General features: G+C 43.1%; 1 protein-coding gene across 2 annotated transcripts in view; it reads right to left on the bottom strand.

Annotated features, from left to right (window-relative positions):
* MTA3 (metastasis associated 1 family member 3) overlaps nucleotides 1-27,702 on the bottom strand; it is a 964,160-nt gene that overhangs the window by 701,973 nt on the left and 234,485 nt on the right. For both annotated transcript variants that reach the window (XM_069233985.1, XM_069233984.1), the window contains exons 7-8: nucleotides 25,945-26,044; nucleotides 5,589-5,688 (exon numbers count right to left, since the gene is read on the bottom strand). In XM_069233985.1, coding sequence (XP_069090086.1) covers nucleotides 5,589-5,688; nucleotides 25,945-26,044 — 200 coding nt within the window. The remainder of the gene's footprint in view (nucleotides 1-5,588; nucleotides 5,689-25,944; nucleotides 26,045-27,702) is intronic.

The following is a 27,702-nucleotide window of genomic DNA, read 5'->3' as shown; positions in this document are numbered from 1 at the left end:
TGCGATCGGGGGCCAGGAAACACTTTCAGGTTTTCCTGGCTCCCCCGATCGCAGCACAGCTGCGATCGGGGGGGGTCAGGAAACATTTTGAAAAGGCCTCGTAAGAAAGGGGAGACTCTCCCCTTTCTTACGAGGCCTTCTGAAACTGTTTCTGGACCCCGATCGCAGCTGTGCTGCCATCGGGGGAGCCAGGAAACCTGAAAGTGTTTTCAGGGGGGGGGAGGGGGGGGGCGCGATCGCGCCCCCCCCCCCCCAGGGGATTTTTTTTTTTCTCAAAAAAAATAATAATAAAAAAAAAAAATGAAATGACAGGGGGTCGCCCGTGGGCAGGGTGACCCCCTGTGGGGGCATTTTTTTTTTTTTTAAGATGTTGTAGGGTTTCCCTGGGGGCCATTTTGGCCCCCAAGGAAACCATACAACAACTAAAAAAAAATATATGTATATATCTATATATATATATCTATGTAGATAGATATATCTAGGTACATGGATATATCTATAGATATATCTATGTAGATATATATTTTTATATATATATATATATATATATATATATATATATATATATATATATATATATATATATATATATATATATAGGTAGATCTGTATCAAAGAGATTTATAAAGCGCGCTACTCACCTGTGAGGGTCTCAAGGCGCTGGGGGGGGGGGACGGGGGGGAGGGAAAGGGGCTAGGAGGTTCACTGTTCAAAAAGCCAGGTTTTGAGGCCCTTCCTGAAAAGAAGTAGGTTTTGGGTCTTGCGAATGTGGGTTGTGAGTGCGTTCCATGTTTTGGGTGCAATGTAGGAGAAGGATCTGCCCCCGGTGGTGGTGTGTTTGATGCGGGGGTCAGAGGCGAGAGAGAGGTCAGCTGAACGGACGTTTCGTGTGGGGGTGTGGAAGGTGACTCTCGTTGAGGTAGGCAGGGCCTGTGTTGTGGAGTGATTTGTGTGTGAGGATGAGGATCTTGAAGGTGATCCTTTTGTCAATGGGGAGCCAGTGGAGGGATTTGAGGTGTGGAGAGATGTGTTCGTGTCGGTGGAGGTCGAGGATGAGTCGTGCTGCTGAGTTCTGGATGCGTGTAGTTTGCACTTGAGTTTTAGAGTGGTGCCGGCATAGAGGGCGTTTCTGTAATCAAGCCTGCTGCTGATGAGTGCGTGAGTGACAGTTTTTCTGGTCTCTGTGGGGATCCATTTGAATGTTTTTCAGTATACGGAGTTTGTTGAAGCATGAGGAGGTAAGAGCGTTGATTTGTTGGGTCATAGAGAGGGAGGAGTCTAGGATGATGCTGAGGTTGCGTGCGTAGTTGGCGGGGGTGGGTGCAGGGCCTAGCGTGGTGGGCCACCATGGGGGGTCCCAGGTTTTTTTGGTGAGGGCCAAAGAGGATTATTTCGGTTTTGCTTGAGTTGAGTTTCAGGTGGTTGGCTGTCATATATACATCACTTTTGTCAATATGTGTGTGGTTTCCCTGGGGGGAAAAGGGTCCGACTTGTCTAGTGGCAGTTTTAGTGCCATAAAGAAGCGCAGAAGGTTTATATGCCTACTGCAAAGAGCACATCTGTATTTTATGTAAATAGCTGAGTACATTAGTAAAGTCTATGGAGAGATGAAGGGCACTTTTGCTGGGTGGTAATGAGGGAATCCGAGGAGGAGGGAGTGGGAGCACCAATAATGATTGTTGGACTGGGCGCAGGAGGTGCTAAAGACTGTGACGAATGGTATGTGACAAGGTGTTTTTTGAGTGTCTTGAAAGTACGTGCTGATTGAGGGAAGAAGCGCAGGTAAGGTGGCCTCTACTGTTGCACGTATCTCACACACACCATCGATTTTGTGACTGTCTACGTAGGCTAGTGTTTTAGAGCAACAGTTTAGCCAATAGCAGAGATGGCATCTTGATGGATGACTGCTGCCTGCACTCGGGTTATAGAGGACCGCTCTGACATAGGATCAGAGACTGAGACATCAGATACTGAGACAGCATCTGAGGGATAGGACAATGGCGCAGACTCTGGGAGTGATTTTTCAGTCAGAGGAGTCCCATTCGAAAACTCCTCTTCCAGTACATTATGAGGGAGGTGATGAGGACAGTCCTGCTGTCCCTTCGCAAGCTGTTCGTGCAACTGGGTAATAGTGGGTTAGGCCAACCCAGAGAGCAGGTGAATGCGGCGGCAAGCAGAGAGAGAGTGCTCTCTTGGGAGCTCACCAATTTAGTTCAGCCCCAAATTCCACCACCCAAATCATATTGTGGAGACATCAAAATTGTCTATGGCAAAACAAACTGGTTTTGTAAGGCAGGCACCTGTGTTTTTGGTCCTGGATTCGGCGGCCATATAGAGAAACACACTAAACCCAAACATTTCTGGAAACTAGACATTCGGGGGAAGTCCACAGAGGTGTGACTTGTGTGGATTCCCCAAAGTTTTCTTACCCAGAATATCCTGCAAAGCTGAAATGTTGAAAAAAAACTCTATTTTTCTTGCATTTCTGTCACACAAACTACAGGAATATGCTGGGATCCACAACATTCCTACCACCCAGTGACTCCTCACCTGTCCTGATAAAAACACTACCCCACTTGAGTGCCTACACCTAGTGCCTGTGTCAGGAATGGATCACCCCAGGGTCAACAGCTGCCTCACGTAAGGACCAACATTGACCGTTGTGTGATCTATTCCTGTTGCAGGCACCAGGCCTAACCACACAAGTGAGGTATCATATTTATCGGGAGACTTGGGGGAACGCTGGGTGGAAGGAAATTCGTGGCTCCCCTCAGAATCCAGAACTTTCTGTCACCGAAATGTGTGGAAAACGTGGTATTTTAGCCACATTTTGAGGTTTGCAAAGGATTCTGGGTAACAGAACCTGGTCCGAGCCCCACAAGTCACCTCATCTTGGATTCCCCTGGGTTTCTAGTTTTCAAAAATGTGCTGGTTTGCTAGGTTTCCCCAGGTGCCGGCTAAGCTAGAGGTCAAAATCCACAGGTAGACACTGTTTTCTATGAAAAAATGTGATGTGTCCACGTTCTGTTTTGGGGCATTTCCTGTCGCGGGCGCTAGGCCTACCCACACAAGTGAGGTATCATTTTTATCGGGAGACTTAGGGGAACGCCGGGTGGAAGGAAATTTGTGGCTCCGCTCAGATTCCAGAACTTTCTGTCACCGAAATGTGAGGAAAACTTGTTTTTTTGGCCACTTTTTGAGGTTTGCAAAGGATTCTGGGTAACAGAACCTGGTCCGAGCCCCGCAAGTCACGCCTCCTTGGATTCCCCTAGGTCTCTAGTTTTCAGAAATGCACAGGTTTGGTAGGTTTCCCTAGGTGCCGGCTGAGCTAGAGGCCAAAATCTACAGGTAGGCACTTCTCAAAAAACACCTCTGTTTTCTTCCAAAAATTTGGATGTGTCCACGTTGCGCTTTGGGGCGTTTCCTGTCGCGGGCGCTAGGCCTACCCACACAAGTGAGGTATCATTTTTATCGGGAGACTTGGGGGAACGCCAGGTGGAAGGAAATTTGTGGCTCCTCTCAGATTCCAGAACTTTCTGTCACCGAAATGTGAGGAAAACTTGTTTTTCTAGCCACTTTTTGAGGTTTGCAAAGGATTCTGGGTAACAGAACCTGGTCCGAGCCCCGCAAGTCACCCCTCCTTGGATTCCCCTAGGTCTCTAGTTTTCAGAAATGCACAGGTTTGGTAGGTTTCCCTATGTGCCGGCTGAGCTAGAGGCCAAAATCTACAGGTAGGCACTTTGGAAAAAACAGCTGTGTTTTCTATAAAAAAAATAGGATGTGTCCATGTTGTGTTTTGGGGCATTTCCTGTCGCGGGCACTAGGCCTACCCACACAAGTGAGGTATCATTTTTATCGGGAGACTTGGGGGAACACAGAATAGCAAAACAAGTGTTATTGCCCCTTATCTTTCTCTACATTTTTTCCTTCCAAATATAAGAGAGTGTGTAAAAAAGACGTCTATTTGAGAAATGCCCTGCAATTCACATGCTAGTATGGGCACCTCGGAATTCAGCGATGTGCAAATAACCACTGATCCTCAAAACCTTATCTTGATCCCATTTTGGAAATGCAAAGGTTTTCTTGATACCTCTTTCACTCTTCATATTTCCGCAAATGAATTGCTGTATACCCAGTATAGAATGAAAACCAACTGCAGGGTGCAGCTCATTTATTGGCTCTGGGTACCTAGAGTTCTTGATGAACCTACAAGCCCTTTATATCCCCGCAACCAGAAGAGTCCAGCAGACAAAACGGTATATTGCTTTCAGAAATCTGACATCGCAGGAAAAAGTTACAGAGTAAAACAAAGAAAAATGGCTGTTGTTTTCAGCTCAATTTCAATATTTTTTTATTTCAGCTGTTATTTTCTGTAGGAAAACCTTGTAGGATCTACACAAATGACCCCTTGCTGAATTCAGAATTTTGTCTAGTTTTCAGAAATGTTTAGCATTCCGGGATCCAGCATTGGTTTCACACCCATTCCTGTCACTAACTGGAAGGAGGCTGAAAGCACCAAATATAGTAGAAATGGGGTATGTCCCAGTAAAATGCCAAATTTGTGTTGAAAAATTTGGTTTTCTGATTCAAGTCTGCCCGTTCCTGAAAGGTGGGAAGATAGTGATTTCAGCACCAGAAACCCTTTGTTGATGGCATATTCAGGGAAAAAACCACAAGCCTTCTTCGGCAGCCCTTTTTTCCCATTTTTTGGGAAAAAACTAAATTTTCACTGTATTTTGGCTATTTTCTTGGTCTCCTCCAGGGGAAACCACCAACTCTGGGTACCATTAGAATCCCTAGGATGTTGGGAAAAAAAGGACGCAAATTTGGCGTGGTTAGCTTATGTGGACAAAAAGTTATGAAGCCCTAAGCGCGAACTACCCCAAATAGCCAAAAAAGGGCTCAGCACTGGGGGGGGGGAAGGCCCAGCAGCTAAGGGGTTAATTTATAAGGGAAAAAGACTCACTTGTGTACTAGTCTACTTCAGTTGGAGCATACACATTGTTTTACTAAGAATTACCTACAAAACAGGTAAAAACTATTGTTCTGCACAAGGACCACACTGATGGCAAGTGTCAACCTAGTCGGACATTACACCATGCTCAAGGAAAACAGTCCAAGGAAGAACTTCTTGTCCACATCAATAGTCACTTTTACTGGGATACTGAGTAGGATTCCAGCCCAGTATAATTACTGCACTACTTTTATTTCAGTTTTAGATAGCACAAACTCGGTCAATGGTCATTTGAATGCTTTACATAAGCACCAGTTACATTACATTAGGTCACATTCATTTTTTGAGGCACTGTGGAGCTTAAGTGATTCACCTAGAATCACAGGATGGTGAAACGACACCAGGACACATACCTGGTTCCCCAGTTCCACTTCCAAAGTAGAGAGCGCTGGACCTAAGGCCATATCATCTGCCCACTATTCAGAAGCGCTGAAGGCTAAAACGTGGATTGATTTCCTTACAAAGCCAGATAACTTATTTAAAAGTGTAGTTGCCAACAGTCTGACCAATTGCAGAAGAACACATCTCGAAGAGAAATCTAGAGCTGAGTAATTATTTTAAAATGGTATCTTACCAAAGTGATATCTCGTGAAGCAGCAGCTGCACTCATATGTAAACTCGGTTGTCTGACAGAGCTACTGCAGTCCAACGCTCGAGCAAATGTTCCAACCGCACTAAAGGAAAGCAAACAATAAAATAAACACTCCAGTCCACTAAATGAAGGCGAAGTTTAATAAAATCAACAGGCAGTATAATAAACGTGCACTTCCAGTAAATAAAGGCAAAATTGGAAAAAAAATCAAGTCGCAGTTTTGCAGAGATTATATCTTTATTAGTCAGTTAATAACCTTTATAATTTAGGGCCTGATTAAGAACTCAGCGGTCGGGTTACTCAGTCACAACGGTGACGGATACCCCATCCCCCAAAATCTAAATACCATAGGATAGAATGTGATTTAGTCTTCAGCGACAGGAAATCTGTCACCCTTGTGCTGGAGTAACTCATCCGCCGAGTTCTAAATCTGGCCCTTATATACAAGTTTTATGGTGAACACCCCATTTACCCGCAGACTGGAAATCTTAGAGGTAATCCCGAACAACGTTTTGAAGTCATTCTACCACCCCACCTGGCTAGAGCCAGAGTGACACCAGCAGCAGCACCACAGGCATCACCATAAAAGTGAAGTGAAGATGTCGCAAAGCACATCAGTTCTACTGAATACAAATTGTCCTTCTCTACTTAAACCAGAATAAACGGACGGAGTCAACAGGTACAAATCAGAAAATTACTAGCAATAACTATGGTCATCCTTAAAAGAGAGAAGGTGGAGGATGATGAGTCATCTGTGTGGAAAATAGTGCCTAGTGAAGGTAAAGTAAATTACTCTTCCATTAGAGATGTGAACAACATAGCTTTAGAGGCTTTATCATTACCAGATTTTCAAAATAACCACTATATAAATAAGTCCCATTGTATATTTATTTGATGTGGAAATCCTGAAAACGTAGGACACATCAGGCCCACCAGGACCTGTGGCCCTCCTCCTAAGACCCGCCTTTATCAAACAAGTTCATCAAAGTCCAGGCAACACTGCTTAGTGAAAGTATGGACTAAAGACAAAGATTCACCCTAGACAGAGAAGGAACCTCACTCAAGTCTGTATCGCAGCATAATGAATAAAGCTCCCCACGCAGATTGCTTTATGACTGCTCTTTTCATGGGGCAACAGAATCCAAAGAACAATCACCGTCCACTCTAAAGTTATCTGACACTTGAAAATAAAATAAGGGTTTCCTTCAGTTAGTGTGTGCAGATGTTACTGACGTTGAAAACTCGAGGAGGGGGAAAACGGCAGGCAACAATGATGTGAAATATGTCTCTTCCGAATTCAATGTGGACAATAAAGATAAGACTCAGTGTCATCAGTAAACTGACAGCACCTGCAGTTCAACTTTTGTTCTTCCCAAAGTACTAGCCACCAAAACCTGTGTTTTTAAAATCCACAATCACAATGGGTAAAAAGGCTAGATATTAAAAGGAGCGCTTATCAGAAGCTAAGGACCCAGATGAAGTCCTCATATAGATGGAATAAAGGGTGGAAGGAGACTGCTAATATGCATGCCTTTGAGCTTTTGATATCCAGTCACAAGTTGAAAAAACAAACTGCAAATGTAATGTTCTTTGAGGTAGACATTTTATCTAGCTGCATGTTGCTTTCAAGACTTTGCACACCCCTAGACACAGAGCCCCAAGAGCAAATTGGTAAACGTGTAGATTTGTACATTTCGGATCTTATTAATGGAGAGAGTCCCAACACAGAATGAGGGTGGTGGGAGGGTCGGTGAAGTCAAGGTCAGATTTACTGTTTCAGTTCTTAAAACCATTTGATTTAAAATATTAAACGTTCGATTTCTCAAGTGAGTTCAATATGCTGAATACACACACTGCCTAGTGTTGTGGATCTGTGATTGAGGATAGGATTAACGAGTTTTCCTTCTTTTTAAGCTACCTACAGCTGTGTTACGATAGAACTAAGGCCATGAATCTCACAAATATGCAGTTTAGATGCGAGTCCTGCGGATTCAGACATGCTATAATAGCCGCTTGACCTTTACAACTTGCTTAAAAAAAATACAGCGAAGTTCTTGCAAGTTAGGGCAGGTACAGACAATATGAATCCGATCTTCCTTGTGCCTGCCACAGTGTCTGCAAGACGTTGAGATGGAACTTCTCCACAACGGGGTGTTAGCCCTTGTTGGAATACTGCCTACGCACATCTTCATTAAAGTGTTTTTCATTCGTGCAAGAAACGGAATAGAGAGGTAAGATGTTGGAAACAGATTAGTATCTTGATTTATTAGCATCCATGCGTGTGAACGAGCACTGAATTTGACTACCTTCACGGAACAATCAACATTTTACCGCCTTGTACACACCTTTTTTGAAGGCACAGTACTCAGGGCCAACTTCCCACAATTCTTGCAGACCCAGTTGATTAATGGCCAACTTCAAGTATTTGCCAAAGGCAGACTTTCGGTCATTCTGAAACGATTTCCAAAGGGTCATATTTAATTGTGCGCCTGTTCTACTGATTTTATACCATGTTTTAACCGCAGCAGCTTTTATGGTTAGTCTTGCCGTATTAGCCCAAATTCTATTCGAAGCTGTGGTGGTGAGGTTGAACATGGAAGATTAAAACCACACCTATAAACCCTCAGCTGGATTATATCTATTAGAGCAGCATTTGAGCCATTCGTTGCAATAACGGCATAGGCGAGCGTTGGCAGTCGTTTTGAAGAAATTGCTGTTAACAGCGGGTGAAAAGATGAACCATTTAGCTGCCTGGCGAGGGTTGAAAAAGCATGAGCGAGTGATGCTGCCTTATTCTTGAAGTAATGTTTCTTCTGTGGAAATGAGCCCTGGGCATCCAGGTATTTATAGTGTGACACTTTGTCTAGTTATAAATTGGTCTGGGCCAAACTAGTGGTCTGCGACCGGTGAGGGACGAATACCATAACTTTAGATTTAGCCACACTGATCTATTTGTTTGAGGTTATGTAGGCAGATAATAAATTAAGAGATTATTGCAAACCTACATTCATGTGGCTAAACAGAGTGAGGGATCCCAAGTGTGGCGGGTGTGAGTTCACATTACTCAAAATTGGAGAAAGATCCGCATACAGGAGATTAAACAGATGTGGTGCCAGCAAACACCCTTGTTTCAGGTGAGAGAATACATGGGAATTTTCCTTGAGAGTTTTTTATACAGTCACCAATTTATACCTGGACCCATGTATCCGAATATAATAGTATTAGCGCCTTTAGCAAGGGAACTGGGAAGCCCCATAGCTTTAACTTACTTTAAAGCAATTGCCTATTAACCCAGTCAAATGCAGCTTTGAAGTCAATAAATGCTAAATAAAGGTTCCTATTCAGCCGTCGACATTGCTCTCCAAGAAAAGAAGTCACAAGTATATTAATTGTCATCCTCATTCCTTTCCTAAATCCTGTCTGGTTGACCAGGACAATTTTATTACTTTCGGACCAATCCACCAGATCTGCAAGGACCAGTGAGGCAAAATATTTTGCCTCCACATCGAGAAGAGATGTGAGCCTGTAGTTAGCTTGGTTGGCCCTAACCCCTCCCTTACAGATCGGATTAATTCTAGAGCCACGTCAGGATTTTGGAATAACACCAACTAATCTAATTTCTTGGTATAAGGATCTTAAAACTCCTGACCAAAATACAGGATCCTCCTTAAAAATGGCTCGCGGTAAGCCATTTGGGCCTGGGCCCCCATCTGGATGAGCCTTCTTCAGCATATGATCAATTGCAGTAAAATTCTCTTCCAACACAAATGGACCTTGAGAACAATGTGTCTGAGATGTTACTTGCCGGTTCAGGAGAGTTACTAATTAGGAGTTTTGCCAAAAATACTTCTGCAAGATGTTTCACCCAGGCAGTCTCCGTTACATTCGAGCTGTTGACTGGATTTCCTCTGGCGTTCAAGCGGTTAACGATTTCACAGAAATGTCTGGCGTTCGCCTGTTTAGCTGCATATATTTGTTTTGACCAGAAGAGATCTTTATGTTCGTTTTTCTCCTTTTAAACTCTAGTTTTGTAATCCTTCTTGGCCTTTTTTAAAAGTTCCCAAAGAGTCATTGCCTGGGGAAGCTTTCAGACACCTTGCCAGCCTCTTTTGCTCTTTCGTGACAAGTCAGCATTGTTTCGAAAGGAGTACGGGGCCACTGGGATCAAGAATACTGGTGTAACGGGGGTAATTTGCTTGGGGTAGCACGAGAACAGATTCTTCCCAAAACACTGCCATGCCTTAATTACATCCTGGTGGGGATTAAGACTTTGTCAGTGTCAATTTAGCGGTTGCAGCTACTTCCCTGGTTGTTTCTGATGTCCATTGAAGTCACTTTGAATTAATTGATAAACAGTTCTCAGTTGAGGTAAAGTGTGAATATGAGATGGAGGGGAAGATCCTATTTGTAACATTTGACGAGCGTGATCACTAGATGAACCGTACTTTATTGCAAATTGCTGTACCAACGGAATTAAAGGTAGGGTTGCTACTGTGAAATCGATTATTGATAATGATTTAGGACCATAATATGTGTAGTTTGGAGGGGACTCACCTGGGTATCTTCCATTTAATACACACATTTTTTAGTATTCTAATGATGTTACCAGATGCATACTTAGTTGATTATGACATGTGCCATTTAGTGTTGTCTGAATCTAGACATTTCAACACATTATCAACTGTAAGTGATTTATCATCCTCTGCAAGCTGAAGAAGGTTCATATTAATGTCACCAGTGAGTATTATGTCCCAGTCCAGGGAGAGCTGGGGTACTCTGTAATGATGGTCAATAGTTTTCCTATTGTGGCCCTCTTTCAAGACTCAGCAGGGTGGATATAAAGATTAACCAGCAACAGAGGAGGTCTGTATTGGAAGGCCCAATTAGTAAGTTTTATTATCTGGGTCTACTTGTGGAAGCTCTTCAATGTCAATTCTTACATTTAAGGAAAAATATACGGCCAAGTCCCCACTAGGCCTATCTTGTCGCTTGTGCCTAACTGCTTTAGAATAGTAGGGCACAAACCCAGTTTGTGACAGGTCATGTTGGGAGCAGAGCAATGACATTCATACAATTCCAGCTTTCCAGAGGAATACCACTTTGCAACAGCAATCTTGCACCAGCTATGTTCCAAGACAGTAAACGTACAGACTTTTGATTTTGTCTAGAGTCCTGTAAGATCTCTAATCATGCATTTTGAGAGGCATTTAAGAACTGTGGGAGCCAGTGCTATTGAGAAGTTTTAGATATTGGAATCATTGGTGTGATGGTATAAACATCCAGTTGTTTGTGAGATAAACTTCTGGCACCCCTTAAAACTTATTTAGGTGACTTGGATGGAGTAGACGGCATATTTATTTGTATTGAAAGTGGGAGGGGATATCTTAATGGCTTGGGTCTAACTAATACTATCCCCCAGCTTCCAAACGTTGAAGAAAAGAACAAAATCAAATCCACTATTTCAACGGATTTCCACGTGGTGAGCGTGCATTCTGATAGATTATTACTAATTGGGGGCAATAATTCATCCGCTATTAGATCTGTTGATGTTAACTTTTTAAGGTCAAGAATCTCCTTGACTAGTCTTAGTATATTAACTCTATTAAGCACATCCTGGCGACCATGCGAAGAATATTCCGGCTGAAACAAAAGTTTGGCCTTACATTCATTACCACGCGCATGGCTTATCTGCTGGTTTTTAACCTTCATGACACTCGCTTTGTGCAGTATATTCTGATTGCCAGGGGACGATGGGTGAGTCAGGCCTGACTGAAAGTCAACATGGCTCGCATCTACCGAGAGATTCACATCTGTTGATTCCACCCAAGTGGAAGGCTCATTAGATGACATTAAATTCAGCCTTTGTGCTCTAGAAGCGAATGCAGTAACTAATCGGCCTGGTGCACTTACTTTCAGGACCAGGTTTACTAGCTTTGAAATATGGTATAACGTTGGTGCAAATTGAAGGGGATTGTAATTCCACTAAGGGGAGGCTAGAAGGTCTTTTTTCACTTCCAAACTCCTTAGCAGTGTCCACTTTACACTGCCTCACAATGTGTAAGGAATCTGCGGCTAGACAGTCTCTACCAGAAAGAGCGTTACAAAAGGTAAGTAACTTGTTCTTCTGATAGAGTACTCTAGCTGTATATTCCTCACCTTTTGAAGAGAAACCAAAGCAATATTAATTCAGAGGGGGGTCTGTGAACAGACTCAAACATGAAAGTCCTTTAGGACCTAGTGGGCAAAATACTTCTTCCGGAGAACCTCACTGTCTGGGTAACAATGCTTCAAAAACGTGTGTAGGGAAGTCCATGTAGCCAACTGGCAAATGTCTAAAACAGGGACTCCGCATGCCAGTGCTGTGGTAGCAGCTTTGGCCCTGATAGAATAAGCATGCAGTCCTTCTGGAGGCTGCTTTTTGACCAGTGTGTAGCAGATCTTAATGCAGAGTACATTCCAGCGGCAGATGGTTCTCTCCTGCACTGCTTTGCCTTTTTTCGCTATTGAAAACCCCACAAAGAGATGATTGTCCACCTGGTGTTCTTTGGTACGATCAGTGTGGAAACTCAGCGCTCCTTTGGGGTCTTACTGATGGAGCGTCTCTTCCTACTTAGTGGGGTGAACCAGAGCATAGAATGTAGGCAGGGGGATGGTTTGGTCAAGTGGAACGTTGGCACAACATTCAGCCGTAAGGATGTCCGCTTCCACAGAACCACTTTGGGAAGAAGGTGGTGTAAGGCAGAGTGACACAGAGAGCCTGACGCTCACTCACCCCTTGTGCTGATGTGATGGCAATAAGAAACACAGTTTTGATTGGAAGGAGCCGTAAGGGACACTGTAAAGTGGCTCTAACGGAGTGCACATAAGATAAGTCAGAACCAGATTAGGGTCCCATTGGGGAAGGACAAAAGGAAAAGGGGGAAATATATGTTGCAACCCTTTAAGAGAAAAAATGGCACATCCAGTGATTTAAACAAAGAGCTGATCTGGCAACTGTGACCTGAAAAGAGGTGTGTGTGGGGGTAGAGGGGGTGCTTTAGGGGGCAGCGGCAAGGGGGCAGTGCTGCACCAACTCACAAATGTGTCCCGCATCCAGGCGTATACAGTTTTAATTGAGGGATGCCTGGCTGTCAAAAGGGCAACAACCACTTCCGGAAGAAAGTCGAAGGTGTTCAGCTGTTGCAGCTCTATGTCTACGCATGAAAGTGTGGGTCGCAGAGGCCCAGGTACAGAACCCTACCCTGTTGTTGTGACAGCAGGTCCTCCAAGAGGAGCAGCCAGATAGGAGGACAAAATGCTCAAGCCCAGGAGTTCTGGATACTATACTCTTCAGGCCCAATCCAGCACCACTAGGATGACTTGGGCTGGTCCATCCTGATCTTCTTGGAAACTCAGGGAAGGAGTGGTATCAGCAGAAAGGAATACAGGAGTCCTGAGTTCCACTCACAGTGGAGAGCATCTCCAAGTAAGAGAGGCCTTGGAAACTCCATGTGCAAAAATGCTGACACTGCGTGTTCCTGGGGTGGCAAACAGATTGAGCCAGGGTTCACCCCACTCCTGGAAGAGACCCTGCACCACCTCCAGGTGTAGTTGTAATTTGTAATCCACTAGGCGGCAACAGCTAAGCTCATCCACCCTGGAATTTAAAGATCCTGCCAAGTAGTTCACCACCAGGAAAATTCCTTGGCAGTCCTGCCATTTCCATAGGTGCAAAGCCTATTGGCACAGGGTCTGCAGCTGGCCCAATACCTGTCCAACAACCGCACTACAGATCTTTTGCAGTCTCCCCTGAAATCTGAACATTGTCAGAGGTCTGCTTAATGTTGGGGCAACTGGGACTTCCGATCCCACTGCAGAGCACACATATGCAACCTTGAGAGCTCGACCAAACAATAGGAGGTTTGTCATAGTCTGGAGGTGGCTGAGCTTACAACTGTTGTGGGTGAGCCTCTCTCCAACAGTCAATCGCCGAGGTAGGGGAAGACTGGTATTACGAACCTCCGAAGATGAGCTGCCATCACCACATTTTAGAACACCCAAGGGCCACTGATATCCTGTCGGTCAAATGCCACCAACCAGTCTCTAGGGTTGAGGGCAGACAGACCTGGGCCAAGGTGAGCGTTTTGAATTTCTTCTTTTGGAGGAAGGTGTTGAGAAAGCACAGATCTAATACAGGCCAAAGGTCTCCCTCTGCCTTGGGCACCGGGAAGTAGCAACAATAATAACTACACCTACTTCTGGCACTGGCATCCTCTCAACAACCCTTTTGGTAAAAAGACTTGCACATTCTGCTGCAAAATGAAGAGATGGTCCTCCATCAACTGTTGGAAGGATGGCTGAAAGTGGATCAGAGAAAAAATAAATGATAGCGCATAACCACTGTGAACTATCTTCAGGACCCACCAGGCCAAGGTGATCGCCTTCCATACTGGAAAGTATTGCCAGATTTTGCCTCTCACCACGTGGCTGTACTCCAGCAATGGCACACTAAAGAGGCTTGGCAGGGGTGGGGGTGGACTGGGCTGCACGCTGGCTTTGGCCCCATGGGTGGTGGTCACCTTGGCCATTAATGAGAAAGTGCTGGGTCCCCTGAAGGGGTTGGACTGGCTGGCATAAAGGGGTACCTCCTCAAAACAGCGAAAGGAGTGTTTGAACTGGTGCTGCCAGGAGTGCTAGAGGGGACCAGAAAGCTGGTGGTAGCTATCCTCTTTAAATTGCTTGAGAGCAGAATCATCCTTGTCCATGAACAGGCCTGCCTTCTCAAAGGCAATGTCCATCAGGAATGACTGGATGTTGCTAGGGAACCCAGTAGATCACAGCCACACGCATGGCTGTTAATGGCAACACTGGTACCACCAACAGCTTGTCCAATAAAATCAGTGGTATGCAAGCCACAATGAATTGTGAACTTAGTCACATCACAACCGTTCTGAATTGCTTGGGCCAGAACAGAGCAAAGGTTGACAAGTACACTAAGGAGGATTTAGCTGCTGAATCCCAAGGGGTATAGGAGTAGCACCCTAAACAAACAGCGGGAATTGACAGCGTGGTGGGGCATGATGGTGGGGGGGGGACCTCTTGCTCGAGCAGGACAATTGGGCCTGGCAATTTGTCTGTTGATAGGGGATCCGGGGCAAGGTTTGGCCCAGGTCCCTCATAAAAAGTGTTTGCAGAGCTTCATTAAATGGGACAACAGGCTCAGCAGAACTGTGTCCAGGTTGCAGGAACTCGGCAGGCACATTCCTTTTTATCCCCATGGTGGGGAGCTGAAGGTGGTAAACTTCAGCCACTGTACACAAAACCACGGCACAGGAAGTGGATTCATCTGTGGCAGGTCCGGGAATAAAAAGGTGAGCCATTTCTGGAGAGGCATTAAGGCTACTAGCTTCTTGCAAGTCCTTGTACCAACTGTCATCAGTGAAAGGCTGAGCAAGCACATTGCTCTGATCAAGGTGGCAAGGTGGCACCTTCTAACACTCAGAAGCACTGCTGAAAAGTTTCCAGATCCAATCTGTTGCCTGAGGAACATTCAAAAGGTGAGGAATCTCCGGATAAATGTCTCAATCAGAAATGTTGTAGGGGTCAGCAAATGCCCTTGAACAGTACCAATATTAGACCCTAGAAAATATTTGTGAACTGTATTTTAGACCAAGCAAATATGCAAGTGTAGATTTAATCATGCGAAAACCTGTTGAGCTTTTGCAAGTTCACTTTCCCACCAACTAAATTTTTCCCCAATGTAAATTAGGTATTTTGGCCGAACCTACTCCTCTTCCTACCAGTAATGTCCAATTTGAGATCCTGTTCTTTTTGTGCGGGAAACTCTATACCACTCCTTAGTTGTAGGGCCAACTCATACTGTTAAGGATATCCGTTATGTGACGAGTGGATAATTTTCCATTATGTAATTAAAACACCAATGTTACATTAATTTTAGATTAAATTTGGTTACTCCTTTTCCTTATATATCGAAGAAAACACTCTTACTTTGTGCTCCAGTGGTGTAGAACTTATTTTTTTATTATTTATATTCATAATAATCCATCCAAACATTGAACAATTGAGGAACAAGATACTTATCTTCGGTAACAAATTATCTGGTAGAGACATACTCTAGTTGCAGATTCCTTATCTTAGAATTCCCCCCCCCCCCAGGCATCACTTTGGATCATGAGACTTTTTAATCAAGCAGGACCCGTGTGTGCAATTTGGTGTCATTGATCGACTCTGCGTCTGTCGTTGGCATTGTGGTCGCCGTATATAGGTGCCACCCAGCGCGCTGACATCACTTTCTTTTCACGACTTTCCACGCCAGAAAGTGCGGAACCATGAAGAACATTCACCCTGGTGCACCAAAACTAAGGCCCTGAAAGGGAAATCCCTGACCCTAGAAATCAGTTTGCAGAGTGGGTAGGATGGGGGGGGGGGGGGGTCGGTAAGGAATCTGCAACTAGAATATGTCTTTACCACATAATTCGTTATCGGAGGTAAGTAACTTGTTCATCTGATCAAGACTTCTAGTTGCAGGTTCCTTACCTTAGAATAGATGCCAAGCAATACCATCCCCAGAGGGTCTGTGAACCAAGATCATACTAGGAAGTTCTGCAGGACCAAACAGGCAAAGTACCTGTCCTTTCGGACCCGACTGTCCAGGCAGTAGCGTTTGGTAAATGTGTGCAAGGACACCAACTCTGCTGCTGCCTGGCAGATGTCCGGGACTGGATCTCCGTATGCTAACAAAGTAGTTGCAGCTGTTGCTCTAGTAGAGTGAGCATGCAAGCCCTCTGGGGTTTGCTTTTTAGCCAATGCATAGCCAATGCATAGCACATTTTAATACAGAGAACAACCCATCTAGAGATGGTTCTTTTCTGCACAGCCCAACCTTTCTTTATGGGTCCAGACGGTGGAGTCGCTCCTCTTCCTCCAAAGGAAGAGAGGGTGTGTAAAAAGAAGGCAAAAAGAAGGCAAAGTGATGGATTGGCCTACATGAAAGGGTGTGATCACCTTAGGTATGAAGGAAACCCTATTACGAAGCACCACCCTGTCAGGATGGGTAGAGATGAAAGGTAGCTTTGGAGAAAGAGCCTGCAGCTCACTCACTCTGCGGGCAGAGGTGACAGCTACAAGGAAGAATGTTCTCCGAGTAAGCAGTCGAAGTGGGCAGTTGTGAAGTGGTTCAAAAGGAGCACACATCATAAGAACTAAGTTCAAATCCCAATGGGGCATTTTGAATGGGGAGATGAGTAAGACCATTAAGAAATCTTCCAACAATGGGAGATTTAAACGAAGAGGGTTGATCAGGCAATCAGAGTAAAGTCGAGATGGCAGACAAATGACCCTCGAGGGTGCCCAGAGCAGAGGGTATAGACCACAGAGTAGAACCTAAAATAAACCTAAAATAAAACTTAACAACCAACAGAATCTGGAAGGAAACAGTGAAAATAGAAAAAGAAAACTGAAAAGGCCCAGCCTTGCAGGCATTTAAAGAGGCAAAACACGTGTTGGCGTGTCCTATTAGATGTATAAAGACGTTTAAAAAAACAACAAGTATTTAATCTGGATCATCTATGGAAACTTAGTCAAACCATATCTACCAATACCGCATATGATGTACCACATTCTCAAATGCTCAATGTTTGGATGGATTATGAATATAAATAATAAAGAATACGTTCTACACCACTGGAGCACCACTGAGGTGTTTTTTCTTCAATACATAAGGAAAATAATTAACGAAAATTAATGTAAAATGAATGTTTTAATTACATAAAGGAAAATTATCCACTCATCACACATAACGGATACACTTTTTTCCCCCAACCCTGAAAAAAGTTTTACTTTTGACTCTTGTCTGGAGTAAATTTCCAACCTTTATCTGAACAGGAAAATACGAGAGGAGAGCTAGTGAAAACCTGTAAAACATGCAAGTTAGTGGGTTTGCGCAGACTCCAAAGGCATTCCAACCCTGGTACTATTTCTTACCGCTACCTCCAGTCCAATATGTAGATCTGCAGAAAAGTGACAAATGGGAAATTGCTAGTATTCAAGCCCTTCTATAGTATTAACCCTGGCACAATCAGAGAGGATTTTACCAGAGCTCTTATATAATGAGATTGCTGCCATGATTTGCCAACGTACTACAATTGCATCAAAGGGACAAGTAGATTTATGAAGCAACCTGTCCCATTGACAAGTAGAACTTTAATCAAATTCCACACCCCTGGGTATAGACGCTGCAATAAGGGGTGATGCCTTTTTGCCGTCCCACTTAAATTAAATCCTGTTACCTGGAACATTTTGGTCGATTGTAACCTTATGTGCATTTGTTCTGCAATAATTATCACAAACATTGGTCAATTGTGAGTGGACTATTAATTACCATAAACTGTGCCACACTTGGGGTTAAGCTTACCTCAGATGATCACAATGATCTTTTAGTATGAAATGGTGAATGCAATATGAAGGATTGCTTCTGCTCAAAGAGGAACAACAGGACAACCCCATCCATTACCATCGTCTAGGGGCTGCCAGGGGTCGCAAGCTGTGCCCCTGGCTTTCCCTTTGCTACCTCTGCAATTGCCCTTGTGATCCCTCCATTAGAGATCAACTGCAGAGCAAGAACAAACACAGCAGAGCAGAGATTAGTTTACGCTGTTGATGTTTCTCTTTATACCAGGCCTCCCAAGAAGCCTCTTTTCATCCTGAGGATTCTAACGAGGAGCGGAAAGGAACTCTTTATCAATCAAGACGGAATGAACAGGAGCATTCTATACACCCATCAAGCCTCCAGTATTCACAGCAGTTTAAACAAAAAAGGGAAAAAAGCAGACCTTCAGCAGTAGCTATCAGGTTGGAAGAAACAGGTCTTGGTCAGCACCGGATCTGGACTCTGAGCTATAAGTGTTGGGCTGATTAAGTAACAGATGCAGTAAGAAATAGTAACCCACCTGCAGTGTGCAGTTGCAGGCAGAGCACCACCTACAGGAACATGCAAACCACAGAAGGAGAGTTAGTTTTTGTTTGACCTGACTGCTCTGTGCAAAGCTACCAAGGAATTGAGCACAGGTTAATTTGGAGCTTGCTTTTGACTTACTCCGATTAGGATTGGGTTTCCTACTTGACCAGGGCTCACACCCAGTCAACCAGTATCCTGATTTCGAACACTGGTGGCAGCGGTGGGTAGGACTTGTGTTTGTGCAGTGCCATACAGTGTTTTGGTGTGCAAAACCATTCCATATCCTAGACCAATTCAAGTTTAAAATTCTACGATTAGCCTTTTTGTTTTCAATTCATCTCTTACTCTACCTTACTGATTGTGTCTGTGGCCTCACCTGCAACAATTGAGTTTGAGCTGGCTTACATGGAATCTTACACTGTGGCTCAGCTCAAGGATTTTTGCTAGTAGAGTGGGTTGACTGCTAAGAGGAGAATCAAGAAGGTGGAGCTCCAAAAGGCCTTAAAACCAGAGGCCCACAAGTTGCCAGTCACAACAGATGACCAGGAGGAAGAGCAAGATGAGGAAAGCTCAGAGCAAGACCAACAGGAGGGTCTTAGAATGCAGCCTGTTGAGGAGGGGGGCAACCGACTCCCAGGAATGAAAGTTCCCTCTGTGTAGGGAGCAATGTTACCTCTTGCAGCCTTTCCTCAAATGAGCTGGCGGAAAGGATGGTGGCGAGAGTATAAACAACAGAGGGCCAGGTTGAAAATGGAACAGAGGAAACTGGCCATGGAGGATCAGAAACTAGCCATGGAGGAGAACATTACCTCAGAGCATCTGGCTCATGAGAGGAGCTTTATGGAGCTGGACATCAAGGCCAGATAGGTAGCTTCCACCAGTGATGGTGGCAGCACTTTTACAGTGTCCTCTGGAGACAAGAGGGTTCATGCTTCCAAAGGTTTTGTGCAGGACTTTGTGCCAATGTGCTTGTGCTCTCTACTCTAAACATGGTGGAATTGGCTTGTACCCAATTGGCATATTTAATTTACATATATGCTCCGAGTAAAGTGGCACTACATGTGCCCAGGCCTGTAAATTAGGGTCGGCAGCCCTGGTTGTGCAACCCATTTAAGTATCCCTTTAAACATGTCTTAGGCCTGCTGTTACAGAGCCTTTTTGTGTAGTTTAAACTGACATTTCAACCTGGCAAAGTAAACCTTTTGCTAGGCCCAAACCTTTTGTTTTAATACATATATATATATATCGCCCTGTGGGGTAGGCCCTGGACAGCCCAGAAGGCAGGGTGCAATGTAGTTAAAAAGTTGGACATGTACTTTGAAGTTTTACATGTTCTGGTAGTGAAAATCCCTTACTTTCGTTTATTACTACTGCAAGACCCATCTCTCCCCAGGATAACACTGGAAGTTCCTTATTACATTTTAGAAGTGTAATCCCCAAATGGGAAAGTTTTGTGTCTCTGGAATCCTAATTTAAAAGCCTAACATATGGTGAAGTCGTATTCTGAAAATGCCGCTTTAAGAAAGTTGGCATTTTCTTGTCTTCCTTAGTGCCTGCAACCTATCTCTGGTCACATTACTGGGTATAGTTGGCAGTTGGGCTTCGTGTATTCATCCTAGACAGCCACACACAATGGAATCTTAGCTGTGAATGAGCCATGACTGGCAGGATGAGAGGGAGGAGTTGGGCCCAGAAACTGGTCAGCCTCACATCGGAATAGGCTGTATCCTGTCTCCACATAAAGTGGGGCATACTTCCTGTAGTCAAGAGCAAGGTCCAGGAAGGCACGGCATATGTGATCTTAAAAGACATGCCCATAGAAGCTTCTCCACACTTCAAAGTCACAACTGTGTATAAATGAAAGACCTCAGTCACCACCACTTGAGTACACTTTTGGACTGTGGATACTCTGCCAGGAAGAAGGACTGCTGTGCTGCTACCAGGACTGCCACTCTGCTGGACTGCTGCTCTAAAGGAACTGCTGCCCTGTTGCACAGGGAAGACATGTAGCTGCAACTTCATCTTGAACTCTAGAATGAATGAAGGGGTTAGTCTTCTGGCCATCTGATCTGATCGGAGCCTCAGGGACCTTAAATGCTCCAGACAGCAGTCTTCAGCGAGTTCCCGAGCCCCAAGTGGTGCCTCTCAGGTCCTGGACCCTTGGTGTGGCACACAAGCTCTTTAAATCAAGCTTTTGGGCTCTTCACTTACCACGAAGGAGTCTGATTGCACCGTAACCGTGTGGCTCGCACCGAAACTCAGTGCGAGCAGCTGCCAGCTCGTCTCTTTGCACAGCAAACACTGATCGCCACAGAGGACAGCCAATGTGAAACCTCAGCCCACCGATCATCACCAACAATGCTGTCTTTGCTTCCTGCGCCCCTCCCAAACACGAACGGGACGCTTGACACAAAACTTGAGAAGGTTAAACTTCAGCAGGACAAATATGGGACAGTATCTGACTTGCACTCCATAGCGGTCAGCCTGAACTTTTGACTGTGACCTCTTCTAGCCTGACCAGATACCTCTGGCGTTTATGCCTTAAGGTGCTATTTTACAATTTAGTCTTTAAAAATGTATACCTTCAGTTCTAGCGACTGGACATTTGTTGTTTTGGTCTTGTTTTATTTATTAATTTTTGCTTTATATTTCTAACCCAGTATGTAATCTTTTTGCGTGGTTTCCACTGTTTTGCTGTTTGAAGTGTTGCACAAGTACTTTACACATTGCCTCCAAGTTAAGCCTGACTGCTTTGTGCCAACCTACAAGGGAGTTGAGGACAGGTTAATCAGTGGTTCATTTGTCTTCTGCCCTAAAGTTGTGGTTGCTGCTTTACAGGGGCTCACCTCCCAGTCAACCAGTAACACAATTTCTAACAGTTTCACTTTGTCTGCTATTGTGAATAGCACACGTTTTTGAGGTCTGAGATTGAAGGAAATCTGCTTCAGGTCCTGGGAGTGCGGCTGGCAAGGGAGTCAGTGTTGCAGATGCAGTAGCGTGATGGCTTCACCTTAGATATAAAGGACTTAACAAAAAGGGCAGCTGGTGCAGCTCTGTGGTTCCCTTGCAAATCACGTCCAGTATTTAATATGCATGTTTTAAATCACCAGCAAAGCACTGTACATTTATATGAAATTTCACAGAGCACTACTGCTCAAATCAAAAGGTACATTTAAAAGAAAAATGCAGAGGTATAGTCCATGCTGAGTTTTTATGATGTCTTCTTTTCCTCCAAGTGACATACTGCTCCTCATGAAACCCTTTCTTCTTTCCCTACTTTTTGTGGGTTTGCAACATGCAATCTCAGCCGGTGTATTTCTTACTCTTCTTTACCAGCCTCTATCCACCTTCACTCCCCTTGTTAGTCGCTCCCTGGTGTCACTTATGTCTCGAGCAATCATTTTTAAGGGAACGCTAATGATTTGCAAAGGGAATTATGTTACGTGCTTTAGGGGTTGCATTCTTTGCTTTTCACCGGGAAAGCGTGATGCAACTTTTCATTAGTACAGAGTGCTGGGTAGCATGCTGTCTCGCTTACAAGTGTACCTAGTACTAGGCACCCGCACTTCCTCATGGACCTGATCACACCTTTGACCACTTTTTTTTATTTATTGGGAATTAGGCAAAGCTTCACCTTGTATGTTTCAAATATGGTGCTCAGTGAAATGTTGATTCATCTATAACTTATTAGTGAACTGCAGTGTATCCATTTTTTGGAGGGTCACAGAAACAAAATAATTGTCAATTGATAACTAGTATGTGATGCATCAGGAGTTGCATTACACATTTGAATTTAGACAACATGTCCAGAGGAAATTAACTGCAACATTTTGAGCTCTGATAAAACAAACTTTGCTACCTGGTTTAAAATTACTGATCGCCGAAATGTATCAAGCACAAAACATACTGTGTTATTGACCATCGTGATTTTACTTAGTGCACTGCAGTTTTTAAATATGGGCAATATACCAAGAACTTGGGGTACTGCTTTGAACATTTCCATAAGTGGGCACAAAGCAAGGCTATCAGTGTATGAAGTAGGTTCCTCTGATATTGAATTGCTGGTCCTGTTAAAAATTAATATTGAAAAGCACTGGACTGAGTGCTCACTATTTGAGGCTTGCAGCAAGAAATATTTTCTTAATTACAAACATTTATGGTGAATTGTCAGCAAAATTAAATCGTACCTCTCAAATACGTGTAACTAGAGAGTTAGTATAGGATGTGCCAGCATTACACTTCACCTCCTTTAACAACTTGCTAGATTTCTTTTTATTAAAATGCACCACCTGAGGACACAGAAGTTCCACATTCCAACAACAAGTCACAGGTCCTGTGATTACATTTCCCATCACAGCATACGATCAACGATCATGTGATGTCACTTCCAGTGATGTCATCCACAGGTTAAAGGTCATGTGATGTCACATCTGCTACCCCTGACATTTTGATGAACTGACATTCTTGACCCCATACCCTACTTCTTATTCCACCAGCTTCTTAAATTGTACCTTGTTATCTCAAATCTTTGGCGAAATACCAGTTCCTAATTGAGTTCTAAAAGCATCACTTCAAAAGTTAAGTTGGCCCACTGAAATGAATGGTGTGGAGTGTCACTATGAAAAGCAACACATTTTTTTCTTGGATAATTAGAATAAAAATAGCACTCATAACAATGAGATTTCTAACTGTAGCACTAAACAAAGCAAACATGGTTAATGTTATACTCCTGAATATTAACTACTTAAACCCTAACTCATCAAGTATTAAATATATCCCAAACCTGCCACTCTGTAACGTAAACCTTTAACTCATAGTTCTATATTCCAAACTCTTAAATTCATGCCCACCGCCTCAACACTATATCTTTAACCCTACATATATAACCTGTAACCCATCATCCTAAAGCCATATGTTCTTAACATCTAAGCCTTAGCCCCTTAATCCTTAAGCTTTCATCCCTACCCACACAACAGTAGCCCTAAACCCTAAATAGCAGGCTCTTGTTTTCTATACCACCAATCCCATACCCTATATCCTTAAGTCTTACCTTTAACCCTTTGCCCTACCTTAATCATTACTCCAAGCACTTACTCAATGTACCCTACACCCTTAACTCCATACATGTAAACACTTTTTTCAAAAACCCTTAACATGATACCTAAATCTTTAACATTACACCCCAACCCTCTACCCTATATGCTTAGCCCTGACTTGCTAACCCGTATACTTAAACATAATACCCATAACTCCTAATCATTAACCCCTATAAAAGTATACTTCAAACCCTTTACCCCAAAACCATAATCGTGCACCCTAAACCCTCTACTATCAACCTTTAAACCCTAACCCTTTACCCATATACACTTAACAACTTATATTTTTTTACTGCTTGTCGTCAATATATTTTGGGAAGAAATCATTTGGGAATAGTTCCTTTTTATTTACATATTTTTAGAACCAATTCATGAGAAGTGTTGCTTTAGAACAGTTGTTCCCAACCTGTGGGCTGGGGGCACCGGAGGGTCTGCGAAGCCTCCTCCAGAGGTCTGTGACTGCTTTGAAACGTAACTAATATTAACACGTTAATAAAGTATATATAAAGAAAGTGGATAAATGGACTATTACATTTTTTAAAACATACTGTGAATGTCAAGGAATTTTAAATTGGAGGCTAAACATTAAATTAGTATCCTCAGATTAATTTGTGGGAGCAGTGCAGGTGCAAACAAAATATAGTATGACAATGTGCGGCTTCAATTGAATTTAGAAAAGCTCCAACGTTCCTATTAAATGTATTTTTTTAAAAAATTTGTTTGCAAATTTAAAAAATGTGTTAGCCATCGAACAATGTGTTATCATTTATGTATGTGTTTGATGGAATGTTTGCTTCTGTAGTTTTTGTGTATTGTTTTGTGGTTCAAATCATCGACAGGAAGCCCCTTAAATTAAAGGATTACCAAAGACTTAATTAGATGACTAATTTTTACATAAAAGAAAAGGTTCAACACAATTTCATGATTTGTACAATGAAATAAACAGCAAAATGCAATTGCATTTGAAGCATATAATATACTAACGGCAAATATCATTATTAAAGAGCTCTATGAGATCTATCAACTAAAAGCAAATAATCACAAGTGTAGAGGTGGTTTGTATAGCTCTACAGCATATCAGACCCTAGTTCTCTTTTCAGCAATTATTATGTTTCACACCCTTCACATAACTATAATGTGATTTGCCCAGTCAACCGAGTGTTCAATAAAACAAACCCATGGTTGGAAATGTCCTTCATTGCTGGGTAGTAAGCAAATTCTTTCAAATGCCGGTTAGACAATCTTAATTCTGGCAAATACAGGTGATATTGTCCAGTTACAATTACAGACTGTAGATCTAGCAGGGTTCTAATCATTGCTTTTCCAGTTGACCAAGATGAATGGCCCTGTGAATAGAATGTAGGGCCTGATTTAGATACTGGCGGACGAGTTAGTCTATCTCAACGGTGACGGATAACCCGTCCGTCAAAATCTAAATCCCATTATATCCTATGGGATTTAGATCTCGGCGGACTGGATATCCATCAACCATTTTGACGGAGTAACTCGTCCACCAATATCTAAATCAGGTCCTTAATCTCTCTGGTTCTCAGTTCCTATGCTGCCAAAAACAGGAGCACCAAGAAAATAACTTTGTGCTTGGGTTAAGCACTATATAAACAAAGAGGCACTTACAAAATATTAGAATTTGAAAAGGCATCTGATTAAATATTCAATAAAGCTGGAAAGAACCTGCTCGAATTGTAACTAAAGATGTATCAAATAGTATAGAAAAGTTTCTGCTAACACAGAGACTAAACAAGGGTTTGCTAATTACACTTGCCCTAGCCTAGTTGGACAAGTCTGCGGGCAATTGGTATGTCAGGAGCTAGTGTGCTTATGCAAAATCTAAAACTGCAATTACAGAAATAAGATTGAGAGTGGTTCTGATAAGGATAACATTTGCTAAACAGTAAGAGGAAACCAATGGCCTGCTGCTACCCTCTGCAGTGGCCATGTTCAGGTCTTCACACGCAACAGAAAATATGGTAATGTTATTCTATTACGTGCCTGGATAAGATTTCCACATTATTACAGTAATTTATCTTATGCAGGTTGTTCCTTCGCCATTCGTACTGCAAGCATTAGGATCCTACAAGAATGTTGTCTAGCATATATGAAATGTGTAAAAGGAAATTTCCTTGTGAGGTTGAATTACCTGAAGTTCACAATGTCTTTAGCCCTTATAATTCGAAGTAAGATAGTAACAGATATAAAGTAGCACAGCAGCCTAATCGTAATGTGTTCATCATGCCAAAAAAATGCTACACAATATGTTTTCACTTACCGTGCAACAACTAAAAACTGGTCAATTTGCCGATCGCTAAGGGGGCTAAAGGGATCCCATACAATTTCCTCAAGCTTCGATTGATCACGATCATCTGGTCCTGTGAATCAAGCAAAGAAGAATCAGCTTAAAATAAAAATGCCCTCTATAAATGTAAACATTTAAGTACAAGGCTTTGAGAAGTATAATTGTAACTGCATATGTTCTCGATATCCCCCTTTTATAGCCGTATGTAACTCAAGGTGAGTTAGAGAGTCAATTCCCCAGGATTGTCAGCCTTTAACCATTGTGGTTATGATAGGTAATTCTTTAATACAGCATAGTTACCGTACATCAATAATGTCCTAAGTACAATGATTCAAACATATTCCTTTATAAAGTACAAGATACTGTTTTCTTCATACAATGTTTATTATTCTCATTTTACTTGCAGTACGTCCAATGATTTGGTGAGTTTTTAGCTAACATGTTTCATCCTTAGGTGACTGGTGCTCAGGATATTTTCAAGGTTTGGCAATTGTTCTTAGTGGGCCAGTGTGGGAGAACAGGCATGTAAAATGTTCTGCCAGATACATCAAAACACTGGTTATGAAAAGAGATATCATTTTTAATCAAGAATGATATTTTATACTTCTCCAAGGCAGGCTGTACACCAGCTCATAGTACTAATGACGTAATTAGTCCTATCCTGAGTAATTTGGGCCAGGAGGCACTCCGCAGCAGTGCTGGACTTGGATGCTTCCACACATAATAATGGCCTTCAACACCATGGATCATATCATCTTCATCTCAAGGTTATATTGTCTGAAAAATAGCTCTCCTGGACCCAAGTCCTTGCATTGAAGGGTGCAAACAACCTCTATTGCTGTTACTTAGAACCCAAAGTATAAAGTGAAGAATCGCCTAGAAGTCATCATTATCACCATAATTAAGATTTAATCATGACGATGAATATTGAAGAAAGACGATCAAACAAGTATAAATAGAGAATCAAAATGGCGGCCAACAGGCCGATGAAGGCAGTTGTGCCAAAACGTGGTCCTGTTGGGATCGTATATTCAAATTTTTGAATACACGTTCTGGAGTGCTATTTCTTCATAGTACAATTGGAGGAAAGTGTGGATTACAGAACGCGGTGGTGCGCTTTCATATAGCAGCACCACTGGCGGTTAGGCGCGGAGTGACCACGCCAAAGAATATTATATATATGGAAAATGTCACTTACCCAGTGTACATCTGTTCGTGGCATGAGACGCTGCAGATTCACATGCTGTGCACATCCCGCCATCTAGTGTTGGGCTCGGAGTGTTACAAGTTGTTTTTCTTCGAAGAAGTCTTTTTTCGAGTCACGAGATCGAGGGACTCCTCCCCTTTCGGCTCCATTGCGCATGGGCGTCGACTCCATCTTAGATTGTTTTCCCCGCAGAGGGTGAGGTAGGAGTTGTGTATATAGTAATAGTGCCCATGCAATGGAGTAAATATGTATGTACATAATGTGTTTAAAAGTAATATATTTACAAATTCACAAATGTACAAGTTTCATTTTTTTCTCAACTTAAAACAGCTACAGGCTCCCGGGGAGGTGGGAGGGCGCATGTGAATCTGCAGCGTCTCATGCCACGAACAGATGTACACTGGGTAAGTGACATTTTCCGTTTGATGGCATGTGTAGCTGCAGATACACATGCTGTGCATAGACTAGTAAGCAGTTATCGCCCCAAAAGCGGTGGTTCAGCCTGTAGGAGTTGAAGTTGTTTG

Source organism: Pleurodeles waltl, chromosome 5 (assembly GCF_031143425.1).
Source record: "Pleurodeles waltl isolate 20211129_DDA chromosome 5, aPleWal1.hap1.20221129, whole genome shotgun sequence".
Lineage (NCBI taxonomy): Eukaryota > Metazoa > Chordata > Amphibia > Caudata > Salamandridae > Pleurodeles > Pleurodeles waltl.
This window is presented reverse-complemented; position numbering and strand designations above follow the sequence as displayed.